At 44.9% G+C, this 12,907-nt stretch overlaps 1 protein-coding gene and 1 long non-coding RNA gene across 2 annotated transcripts; one reads left to right on the top strand and one right to left on the bottom strand.

Annotated features, from left to right (window-relative positions):
* The first annotated feature begins 3,246 nt into the window (after positions 1 to 3,246).
* On the top strand, positions 3,247 to 5,053 carry LOC123117399 (uncharacterized). Its single transcript, XR_006457358.1, has 3 exons — positions 3,247 to 3,502; positions 3,582 to 3,774; positions 3,862 to 5,053. It is a non-coding gene; the product is annotated as an uncharacterized lncRNA (long non-coding RNA).
* Positions 5,054 to 11,106: 6,053 nt separating this feature from the next.
* On the bottom strand, positions 11,107 to 11,352 carry LOC123117401 (uncharacterized). Its single transcript, XM_044538168.1, has one exon. The coding sequence runs from the start codon at positions 11,350 to 11,352 to the stop codon at positions 11,107 to 11,109; it is 246 nt and encodes an 81-aa protein (XP_044394103.1).
* Positions 11,353 to 12,907: the final 1,555 nt, after the last annotated feature.

Consider the following 12,907-nt stretch of genomic DNA (forward strand, 5'->3'; position numbering starts at 1 on the left):
CGCCTCATACGTCCGGGCGGCCGCCAGGTCACTGTTCGGTCATGATTTTTTGACCCAGACGGGCTCCTTAAACGGGCCTCAAACGCCCGGGCTGACCGACATCCCCATATCCAGCCAAATATGGGGCGGATTGGGGGCGCTCGGGACGCCCTCCACGTCGGACCTGACAGCCCGACCCCACCCCAAATTGCATCAAATCCACCAAACCCTTCCTCCTCCTCCCGCAGCCCTCCAACCGTTCCCGCACCCAGACCCTCACCATCCTCCACCCTTGCTCCCAATCCTCACCTCCGGTCCTATCCACCACCGGAAATGTCGTCCAGCCCGACCCACACCATCGCGATAGAGATGCAGTCCGCCTTGTCTGTAGACGGCGTCAATTCATCGGCTGTGACTTGCAAGGCGGAGAATGTTGCCCGCAAGTTGTGGCGATGCCGATGGCGAGAGAGGGAGGCAGCGGTAGCATCACAGGGAGGTTTGGATGTGGTGGAGCAGTTGTCTCCTTCGCCGCGCCCGGATCCCCGCACCCCTTCCTTCTGAGCGCCTACGCGGATTACGCCGTCCGACCCCATTGGGACAGAGGATGATCCGACCGCTGACTAGGCCATTCCAGAGAGCTTTGCGACAAAACAGATGCCGGCGATCCATGTGTATGACTCGCCGCAGCTCGTTCAGGTGCGGATGAGCACGGGCTCCGGCAGTGCCCAGGCTACCCTCGACATGTTCGACGGAACAACCGAACAAGAGTAGGTGCATTTTCTTTGCTCTTGTCTGATCAAATTTTAGCATAGACCACTAGTTCATTTCTCTCATGATGAATGCTTGTAAACTATAATGATGTAGGAGGCGTTCTTGTCGAACATGATCAACGACAATGAAGATCCGACCGAAATGGAGTATGAATCAGAGGCCACCACCATATTTGAAGTTGGGACAACATCCAATCCCAATCCGAGCAAGAAGAAGAAGAATACCAAGACGCCTAAGGCAAGAGGTCCGACATTCTCAAAATTTGAGGACATCTTGTTGGTCAAAGCTTGGCTGGCCACAACGATGGATCCAATATGCGGCACCGAGCAAAAAGTGAACATCTATTTGACGAAGATTTGGAAGGAGTATCATGAGCAAAAGGGGTATGTGGAGCCGCATCCTATCGTGACCACTCGCAATGTGGCATCTCTCTAACATCGTTGGCGGATCATTCAAGGGGAAGTGAACAAGTTCGTCGGCTACTACTCACAAGTGACCAAACGCCCTCAAAGTGGGATGGGAATTGCATCTCACGTAAACTCGATTGCCTCATCTTCTCGTCCATTGCATATGCTTCTTGTGTTTGCATTCTCGGTGGCTGCTACTTTGTATCACGAGGTGGAGAAGAAGCCATTTGCTTTTAGCCATTGTTGGGTCATATTGAATGGCAAGCCAAAGTGGAACCAACTTCTGGCCGACCTCAAGTCTGGCAAGAAGAGGAATGATGGCTCAAGCTCCAACCAATCAATTGGGTTGGACGATGAAGAGGACGATGTTGTCGTGATGAATGGAAAAGCACCGTGCCAAAGGACAACCACCAAGTCATGGGAAACAAGTGGGTGAAGGCACGTGTCGTCCGTGATGCCGCGGCTACCAAAATGTCGTCAACATGGATGGGCATTTTTTCGGTGAGGGAGAACACGAAGGAGGAGAGGTACAAGCTCATGTTGGATGCGCAAAAGGAAAGGATGGAGTGAGACCATAAGAGGGCGGAGAAGAAGCTGGAAATTGAGAGGGAGAAGATCGGGTTGAAGAAGCAACAAGCGGCGATCAAATGGGAGCTCGAGAAGGCCAAGACATTTTGTGACATAGAGTTTGAGAAGTATAGGTTGCAACTTGCACTGAGGCGGCCTGGATGCAGGCGGAGCAGCCAGCCCGGCTGCAGGAGGAGGAGGCTACCTGGATGTAGGCAGAGCAGGACACGCAAAACGCATTCCGTCTGGAGTAGGACGCCTTCCACTCGGAGCTGGCGCCCAACCAGTAATCGTAGGCCATCCGTCACGCTCGGAAATTGATTCATTTTGCCATGTCCGATTTGTTGAACTATGATTTGCTTAGCTTTGTTTCAAACTTTAGTATTCAGACAGTTTGTACCGTATAATCGACGTGCATGGATTCCATGAATTTGAGAATCGGAATTTACGTATGTGGATATGCGGCACAATATTTGAGGGGTGCTTGGTCAGTGCCCGTGGACGTTTGAGGGACTGAATTTGCCAAGTCCGTCTGTACATGCTCTAAAGCGGAACAAAAATCTGTTTTGAGGGACTAGATTTTGTGATGCTTCAGAACGGCCAGCTGAAGCAAACAACCAAGAAGCACGAGAAGGCGAAGGTGGGCAGGGTTGCAAAGAATGTGGGTGACATCTCATCGGCTCCTCTCTCGACCGCTTATTTTGGCGAAACGTCGTCGGAGGATGGACAGCTTCCGCAGTTGCATTAGAGAAAGAAGAGTTTTTTTTTGCGGGAAGCAATAGAAAAAGAGTTAGTTCGGTTAACGAGAGAAACCGGATAAAAAATTGACATCTCTTGATTTTTGAAGCAAAATCGAGCAAAAACCAAATACAACCACAGAAGAAAAATTAAACAGTACGTAAAGTTTTCGTAAAAGTTATGCGTAATGAATAGCAATCTTTTTCAAAAAACTAAAGCTCGATGATGTGGTTTAGACGAACACGTACCTTTTTTTTTAAAAGGGACTCCCCGGCCTCTGCATCAAAAAGATGCATACGGCCACATTTATATAAAAAATAATAAGCCGGTTGTGGCTTTTGAATCTTTTGTTTTTGGCATTGTGACTCTTTGTGAGCTAGCCATTTATTTGTTTGCAGACGAACACGCACGTTCTGGCCGCTTTTTCATCTGGGGCTTCGACTTCCGTAAACCGTGCGACTGCAAGACACGGTCAGACGAATACAGTTGGCTAATCAGTGATCACCCTCGTCCATTCAAATTCCCTTTTTCAACAGGAAACTTCTGTTATTTCTTGGTCATATATGTAAGAAGACGTGTCCCACTCTGCTAACCACTATGGTCCAGTTTCTTTTTTCTGAACGCAGTAATGCAAGCGCTAGCGAGAACGGCGATAGAGCACACGGGCTCGCGCGCTCCTGTTATCTGAACGGGCAGTACAGGTCGTGGGATGTGTGTCACTGACAATACCGGCAGCCTGAAGGGAATTCCGAACCCAGTATGAGCTGTAGAGACAACTGACGGCGGCTGGGCGGGGCATGGGTTAACGGAGGTGTGCTAGTGGTACAAGGTTGTGCGGTCGCCCCGGGACCGTCTACTTTCACGGCGAGTAATCGCTCGCAGTTATGGGGAAAAGTTTTGAAGTGAGGCCATGCGTTCGAGGCGAAGAGCAGATCACGTAATTAACCTCGAATACCTTTCCGCGGCGGCGGCGGAGCACTGCTATGAAGCGATTTTGAGAACACAGATGAATTCGAGTTCCTTTCAGATCTAGTCCATAGGTAAGTTTCTTGGCCAGATTGATTTGGATCTGACTATCTTCTAGGTTGGATGTTAGATGTGCTTCTGATTCTTGCGCAGATTTCCACTGCTGACTCCGGTGGATCTGTCGGATTAAGCCGGTGGTTGCACCGATGACAGGGATGTGAGCGCCCGCGGTAGCCGTGAGGCCTATCGACCTGAACGACAATGGTACTTGCGAGACTGCCTTTGCGGTGGACTTCCACAAACGCCTGGCTGGACAAAAGACGTTCAACGATTTAGCTGCTACTCGGTCGTTTAATTATTGTGTGTTGGCCTTTTAGTGCTGTGGCAAGTCTGTCCATGGTGTGGTTGCTGAATTTGTAATTGGATGTTGCAGGATACCGGTTGGTAGAGCACCCCTGGAGCGGCCGCGGTGCGACGACAGGGTGTGCGGAAGAACTTCAGGGAATTTTCTGAAGAAAGAACAGATATAGTACTTGTTTTGATAGTTGGTAGTTCGTTCGACTCACTAGGAGAAGCATATGGTTATTACAACCTGTACTTCTAGGAAATTCGCTTTTGTGTGAGGTATGTGAAGAGCCGGCAGAACGTCGATCGAACGAAGTGTATGCAGGAAATTGTCTGTGGCTGCTTGGTGAGGCAAACTCAGAATTAGATTATAGGGTAACACCATGCCACCTGCTGAAACAATTAGATTATAGCTTGATGAACTGCACTTCATGGTTATATTTTGAATTATACTTTTGGCACACTGGTACTACCCAGGGAATCATGACAAATGGTGCAAAGTTGTCTATGGAGTGGAGGTACTTGAAAATGGAGCAGAGATTACATGCGAGTGGTAATTTCGAGCATGCTTGTGTGCTCTACTGCCATGCTGGTAATGTAATATGCCTGTAGAATCAGCTGCGTTTTTTTGTCATAAGATGACACATTATGAATAACTGACAATTATCTGTGCTGCTATGACCTCGATTTCCTGGGCTTCACCAAGATAATAAAGAAGCACATTCTAAAAAGATGAACCAAGGATGCAATAGATGTGCTGCCAGATCATTTGGCAAATCTGCAGAAGGACAAGATTTTGCTTAACTCTGTCAAATTTCGGTATTCGAATTTGTACACACACGTTATGGAGGTTGTAATACTTGGGGACCCAAACACAACATCATGCAAGGCAGCAATAGAGCTCATTAAGGCAGCAATGCGGAAGCTGATGCCTATAGCCGCTGTGCATGATGGTATGCGGTTAGAAGACCAGCTTCGAGATGCCAAATGCAAGGGTACAGAAACAAGTAACGGGCATGCACCTGGCTGTGGTTACGGGAGTGATGCTGATGGAAGCCGAGTGGGCATTTTGAAAGGATTATCAGCTCCAGATCGTAAGTGGAGGGCGGGTCCTCCCACAAACAGGAGGTATACGCCTCCATATGATGATTTCTGGGTGCAATCAAAGAAGCACAATGGTGTGGCTGATGCGACAGGCACAACTGAGTGCGGTACAAGCAAACGTACACGCTTCTGCAGTATATGCGGGCAAACAAGACATAGAAGTATAGTTTGTCCTCGGGGTGACCTCCTTCTGAAACCAAGGAAGGAATCCAAATGCTCAAACATGTGCAGCAACCTGAAAAGTTGTATCTCTGCCTGGGCGAGGCTTTCCACCTTCGGTTTGGATGTTTTGTGTGGATGAACTTGAAAATTTTCCTGTTGGGCGAGGGCTCAGTAACCGTGTATGCAATAGCCGAATATTGTTGTCTAGTGTAGCAACCGTGTATTTGTATGTAACAGTACCGTGCTGCTGTATTTGGTTGTGTTGTATCTATGGAACCCGATTAAAGGGAAGTTTTCGGTGAGTCTGCACATTTAAATTGTTTTAGAGAAGCACTCATGTATGGGTAAACGGATGAGTGGACACAAATCACTCTGCCACATATATTGATGCGCAGGTTGTTTTATTCACAACTACGCTGTTTTCAGTTTGCCTGGAACATGGATTAGCAAGGTGCTCATCTCTGTTCCAAACTTTCAATCAGTCTTAACTTGTGCGCGTCCTCGAAGGGTGACGGGTGCTTTTCTTCAGAAACTCATGTACTGACGGCGGTTCAGAAAGTTTCAGCCGGGAGTAGTAATGTGTTGTGTCTGTTTGATTTTCGCAGCACTAGATTTTTTTTTTTTTGAATAAAAGACTAGGGTTCTTCTCTTTGTTCAGTTGGGGAAATCGGTCACCAGGGATATGTGACCGTGGACGGAGCTGGCTAACAAAACGAATGTTCACTGTGGGACCCCCTTGTGCTCGCGTGCAAACGTTGTTACCCGTACCGTTTCCCTGGAAATCGTTACCTGGAGTATTGGTACAGGTCCTGCGCTGAACGGCCGTCCGCTATGGGCGTGGGTCCGGCCGTAACTGACATGGCAAAATAATCTATACACCCGACTGTACCTGCAGCGGCCCATATCACGATGCGGAGGTACGTCCATCGATTCCAAGAGCAGGCGAGCTCGTCCGCTCCGATGCATTTTCGAAGCGCTGGCCACCTATCTCCATTGTTGTTGAACAAGCTGTTTTTTGCTTGTACTCATGCGCGGGAGGCGTGCAGCGGGTACATGTCGCCGGAGTACGCCTACTGCGGCCACGTCTCCGTCAAGTCGGACATGTACAGCTTCGGCGTCATCGTGCTGGAGGTCGTCACCGGCCGAAGGAACAGCAGCCCCGGCCAGGACCACACCAACAGCTTGTCGAGGTGTGGGAGAAGTGGAGGGCCGGGACGGCGGCGGAGATGGCGGTACCCTCGGGCCCAGATGCTCAGCTGCATGCACATCGGCCTCCTCTGCGTCCAGAAGAAGCCGGAGCTCAGGCCCGACGCGTCGGAGGTCGTGCTCATGCTAAGCAGCCAGTCCACGTCGCGGCGGACGCCCTCCAGGCCGGCCTTCTACGCCGGCTCCACTGGCGGCGCGGTCACCGCTTCACGTGTTCGTCGTAGCGAAAATGTTTCAAAGAATGGGGTGACCATGTCGGAGCTTGAACCAAGGTAGCTGGGTACAAAATAGCAAATTCGACTACGCATTGGTCGTTTTTTTGGGATACTACTACTACAATATGATCCATCTCCATACACGTTGGTCGTTTTTTCCGGATACTATTACTATTATATAAACTAGAAGTGTGACCCGCGCATTTGCGCGACTAGATCCGATATTTAAATTTATATTTATGAAAGGTCGTCTTGAAAAACTCATAGGCAAACTTATAGTAAAACTATAAAAATGTGTTGACAAATTGGCCTCGTGGATATTTTATTTATTGCATAAACCTATTTAATATTTAACACTTGCATATCTTTCAAATATATTTAAATATTTTCACCATATTTCCATCCTACAAAATAGTGCCTTGTCATGCCAAACTATCGAGTTTTACAATTTTATTAGCTTTGTTCTTTCCTTTAGTTTCTCAAGCATTGGTGTGCATAACTTTGTATTCTCCAAGCCAAACCGATTATGAGTGTTGTTTATGCTCTGTCGTATGTCCATCTTATTTCAATTCTTGTAAGATCTCAATTAGTATCACTCTATTTTTATGCACAAATGTTTTTTCCAAAGATAAATCACTGCACACACTTAAAAAAAGCAGTTGTTTCAAATAGGAATTCTGGAGGACTTGAATGCTAATGATTTTTTTTGTATGAAAGAAATTTGATTCATAGGATTAGGTTTACCGAATTCGTATGGAATCTATTCCTTCGCTATCATGAACCAAAATGTCATATATTTCCCTTTTAGATGTGCATTGCTCTCTCTCTCTCTCTCTCTCTCTCTCTCTCTCTCTCTCTCTCTCTCTCTCTCTCTCTCTCTCTCTCTCTCTCTCTCTCTCTCTCTCTCTCTCTCTCTCTCTCCAGGCCACCGAAAATTCAGGTAATAATTTAATGTGCATTGTCTAAAGTCACTCCTTACAAAATTTATTCATTATAAAATCCTATTGGAAGTCATGGTAAATGGCATCAGTTTTGTGAATTACATATTGATACACTTTCTAATTATTCATATCCAAAGAGGCCCCTTTTTGGGGACGAAATTCAATTTTTTTGATGATCTTTCATTCTCATTATAAGAAAAAAAAATACGACTGTATGTTTGGGCTGATATTTTATTTTAGAAAAAACAAAAATATTCAAAGGTGTAGGGACATATTACATACAGGAATACACGTTTGTATGTTTGCACCTACTTTACAAATCTCACGTATAGCCTTTATAGGAAGTGCACCATTTTTTCAAAGCAGAGTTTGGGTGCATCTCTTTATGCGTGAAGAAGCATGAAGATCTTCGTTGGCAACTGGCCGCTTGGTCGCCTTGGCTCTTACCGAGTCTGAGTAAGTAGTGCAGGGTAGATTCCCTCAAAAAAAAAGTAGTGCAGGGTAGATAACTATTGTTAAGTCGATCGTTAAATAGTCAACACCTACATATTTTTTCTCTCAAAATTTTTATGCTCATGTTGTTTTGCATCAGTTTAGATTTAATCAAATGGTAATCATGTTCGTTGTTTATTTAGACCTTTATTTCACATTCATCTTTATGGGCTAAACTTCATGTTTTTCCGTCGCTGAAATTTATATAAGCAAAAATGATTTGCTAGTTTGTTTATTCATCGCCTACTAAGATATGTATTTACTACTCGTTGAAAATTCTGACTAATAGTGTTTATTTTTAATTACTTTATTTTTTTGCCAGAGACTTATAATCTTTATTAATCCGTGATCGAACATGCAAATGATTGAATTTAGCTTAAATCGACAGCACATTTAGCTTGTGCGTTGACATGTATGGGATGTTTTGATCAGCTGGGGCTGGTACTTTTTTGAGATGCTGTCATTTGGATTTGGGTTTGGTGTGTCAGTGGTACTGATGTGTTTTTTTCTCGCAAAAAAAAAGTGATACCGATGTGTTTCAATCTGACGATTGATTCTGCCTGTATGTGCTCATGTGTCAGATGCATATCACTGTACGGTTAATAACTAACTAACATGCATCTATACCTTTCAGGAGAGAGGTGGCTAGAGCTTATAGATATCTCATGGTTGATTAGTGCATACGCGTTTGCTTGTATGTACCTGATCTGTTTTTCTTTTTCAAAGGGGCGCGCACGTGATCTGGTTTCAGCCGGGCTAATACATGTCCGATCGAGAGAAGGACACTATTTGCCTTTTTGACTCTGGAATGTTATTTCATCGCAGAAATCTATGAGTCGGCACTTTTTTTTTCTGAACTACAACACACGTATTCTACTTGGACACTTCTTTCCTTCATTCTTTTTTCTGGATCGGACTCTTCCTTGGTTAGCTGGGTTTTTTCGGAGAATTCCCTAGTTGGCCGTCTAGTTGCTATTCCTTATGTATGTCAAATTGTCTCAGACCTATGTTTTGATAGAAAGGCATATATGAGCTGAAACACACACGTATTACCATGCAAAAAAAAACATAGACGTGTTGAAATATTTGTCTGCGACACGTGATGTGCCAAACTATTTATATGTGATAATATTTCTGTGTAACGGTATATCTTTTAAATCTCAACCGTTAATATCTGAAATTTACAGCCGAGATAATTAAATCTATGTGGACAAACGTGATGGCTTGTTTGCCTCTTATCTTAATTATATAATAGATTTATTCATTACCTCGACATACCAGTAATACTAGCTAAGTGCCTCTTTTGTTCGCGGGATTATAAAAGTGAATTCTTTAGAAAAAGAACACAAGATTGAAATGTCGTAGTTCACATTCTACATGATTTGAGTTTCTCTGATCGCATCACTTAGAAAAATAAACATCCAATATATATCTGACGTCAGATTTTTAGGGTTAAAATCTGATGCCCCGAGGTATGCCGGATCCCGACCAAACTCATGGCAACTAAGCGCTGCAGCATGGCAGTTTTTTGTTGATGTTTTGCGTTGTATGGCAATTTCCAATGTAGAACATGGCATGTCCTTATATACAAACTTGAATTTTTTTATTAGTTTTCACAAGGCAAACCTGGTGGTCAGATTTTTAGCACTAAAAGCCTGACACAGATTTTTAACATTTCCGAAAATAAATAAATAAGGTTTGAGTGGATGCTAGTTTTCCTATAGGCCGGAGTACTATAGTAAAATGGTTTATGAAAAAAAATCGTATATGATTTAACCCTACGAATCACGCGAACCAACTTGTGGTTAGATGGTTAGGAGGATAGCGGTATCCTCAATCCACCAAGGTTCAAGTGCTGGTGCTCGCATTTTCTTGAATTTATTTCAGTATTTCTGGTGATGTGTATTCAGTGGGAGGAGACGTTACCGTCGAGTATGAGGCGGATGTGATGACATCGTCAATCTCAAGTTGATATGCCGGCTCAGTCTTTCGGAGGTGCTCATAGGGGTAGGGTGTGCGTGTGTGTTCATAGGGGTGGGTGTACGTGCGTATTTTTAAGCACATGCGTCTGTACTGTATTCTAAAAAAATCACACGACCAACATAGATTTTTTTCTAGGAATTATAGTCCTTTGAAAATATTGTGAAAATTCCTTTGAATCAAAGAGACCATTATTAGAAGAGGACCACACATCTCACACAACCCACAATTTATCGGGACCCTCTATTGGCAAATTGCCTGGAAAAACATCATGTCAGTCACTTTTTTTGTACATAGAGCCATTCAGAGTCGCTCCCCCTTCTGAACCCACTTGAAACCCTAGCCACCACGGCCCCGGCCCTACCACTAGCCCTCCTCCTCGGCGTTGCCTGAGGTCTCCCTTGGCTAAGCCAACGCAGCTGCCAAGGAAGGTGACAACAAGGCAACCCTTTGGATTAGAGCATCTCCAATAGGTGCCCAATAATAAGGCAGGACCATTTTTAGGTTATAATAGTGCTCCAATAGATGTCCTATATGTAAAAAAAATTACTCCAAATTTGCAACACCACCAAAATAGGTTAAAATAGTAACTATGTAGTATCACCTCTCTATTGTTTTGATGTTTAGACCACACGAGCTCTCTTACATGATTATGATCATTCATACGCAATCCTAGCAGTGAATCTCTTTATGTGATGAATAATTACTTTACCTTTAGATCATCATGATTGTATGTATTGTTTATAGATATGTTTTACTCCTCATTTTATTTTTCTATTCAATGGGTAGTTTAGATGAAAGAACATTCGTGAGAGTGTGAGACTGGTGTGCATTAGATAGAGTATACACCCATATTTGTAAATTACATTCGGTGATGGTAAGAGAGGGAATGGTTGGTTAGATTTACCTCACTAAAGATAAAAATATTGCTTGACTTTTTTACTATTTTACATATTTCACGAACATGTAAATTTACGAAATACCTACCATCGAACATGGCAACACACGTCATCATGGTCTAATTACACATACATATTCGATCGGCCACATGGAAACAACAAAGTAACAAGATACCCAATCAAAACAAAGCAATTAATCACACACACACACACACGCGTGCGCGCACGCACGCACGCACGCACGCACGCAACGATGCATGTGCACATAGCCTGCATGCACGATATAGCTAGCAGCAAAGATCGACGAGGTAGACCACCCGGGCCAGTGGCTATACTATCCGTCCTGCTCATTGGCGAGCATCCGGCGGTGGACCTTGTCGATGAACTCGGAGGCCTTCCGGTCGATGTCGCGTTCGGCGTACCAGTGCCGGGCGTAGTCATCGTCGTCGCTCGGCCGCACCCTGTGATGCTGGTACCTCTGCTGCGGCGCTGCCGCCGCCGTTGCCTCATCCTCCTCCTCCCTCTTGTTCTTGAACCCGAACAGGGACGCAAGCGCCGCCCTCTTCTTCCCACTCCCCATCGCGCAAATCTCTCTTGGTCTACCTAGCTTAGCTCCGTTGCAGAATGTGCAATGGTAGTTTGCTTGGTTGGCTGCACGGAGACATGGCGTGTGTGTGTATTTATAGTGGCTACATATGCCCTCAGTAGTGTTTGATTAAGGCGACGATCGCCGCAGTCGTGCGGATAGTTAGGCAAGAGATTTCAATGATTAGCTGCGGCCGCGGGTCTCCGTGGAGCTTTTTGACTGGCCGTTCCTCGACCGGGCCGTGTAATCATCGCCATTTGTTTAGTTAGTCCACGGTGACTACTGACACGCAAGTGGTTGGACACGGGAGCAAACAACACAAAGCGGCCACTTTGCATGCATGTTTAGTGACCCGTAACCTCTTTGGAACGCAGGATATAAGAAAAATACATGAATTGGATGTTACGTTTTATAAATCCTTTCCTATAGGAAGGTCTCTTTGGTTGTAGGATAAGATTTTACATGGAATATTTCCTGTAGATCCCTTTGGTTTGTAGCTATGTAGGATTGGTTCCTCTCCTATTTCACATTGTAAAGGAAATAATATTACCTTGAACCTAATGAAAAAATTCCTAACATATGAACCAAATCATCTCTTTTCCTAAAGGAACTTAAAAGCATGTCATCTCATTTCCTATGATTTTTTTTCAATGACTTTTCTATTCCTATGATTTTTCAAGGGCGTGAGGGTGCTCCAGGTATGCGAACTCATTGGCATTGACATCCCTTGCTTATGCAGATCATGGTGGCGACGCTGCAGTGCGGGCGTGTGTTGGATCAGGCAGCACGGCTTTGAGGGGCATGGTCACGTCGATGGGGGCAAAGGTGAGAAATTCTGGGGTGGCAACCCCAGAGAGGCAGAGACGTTGTGGGCGGATCCTCGAGGTGGCTCCAACGGTGGCAATCCGCGAGGTGATTACATCGATGGCCAGATTCTCTCTAGCTTACGTCCAAGTTTACATCCATCAACGATCGAAAGAAGTGCGACAGTGCCGAGATGCAGGACATCGTTCCTTAGTTTGTAGAGATCATGTTGTTCATATTTCCTTTTTCTAAGTTGATTCGTTCGACTGGCGCTAGGTTTCATCTGGCATCATTAGATAATCAATAATATATGATCGTGTGCATCATTCAATGCAGACGTTAGGGGTGCTATCCTCCTTTTCGAAAAAGTACGTTGTTAAAACAGTATGATTTTTTAAAACTATTTCTTCACTGGAGAGAGAAAGAAGGAATATAAAGACATATATTGCATGGATTTCTCAAAAGAAGTGAAAACATAATGTTTGAGTCAATGCCCAGAACCCTAGGAAAGGAAGGATTCTTATGAGAACTTTTAAGGCCATTCCTTTTTTCGATAGGAACTTCCAAGCTATTAATCAGCTGCCATCGTAGTACAAAGATACCAGAAATAACAAAAATTGCATCCAGGTCCGTAGACCACTTAGTGGTGAGTACAAGCACTAGAGCGAGCTGAAGGCATGGCGCACGCATCGTCCCTCCCTCGCAGGAGCCGGACAAACCTTGTTGTAGTAGATAGTCAAGAAGT

The sequence above is a fragment of the Triticum aestivum genome, chromosome 5B (genome assembly GCF_018294505.1).
Source record: "Triticum aestivum cultivar Chinese Spring chromosome 5B, IWGSC CS RefSeq v2.1, whole genome shotgun sequence".
Taxonomy (NCBI): domain Eukaryota; kingdom Viridiplantae; phylum Streptophyta; class Magnoliopsida; order Poales; family Poaceae; genus Triticum; species Triticum aestivum.

Coding starts and splice junctions, on each gene's coding strand:
- LOC123117401 (XM_044538168.1), bottom strand. CDS start 11,352: ATGGGGAGTGGGAAGAAGAGGGCGGCGCTTGCGTCCCTGTTCGGGTTC.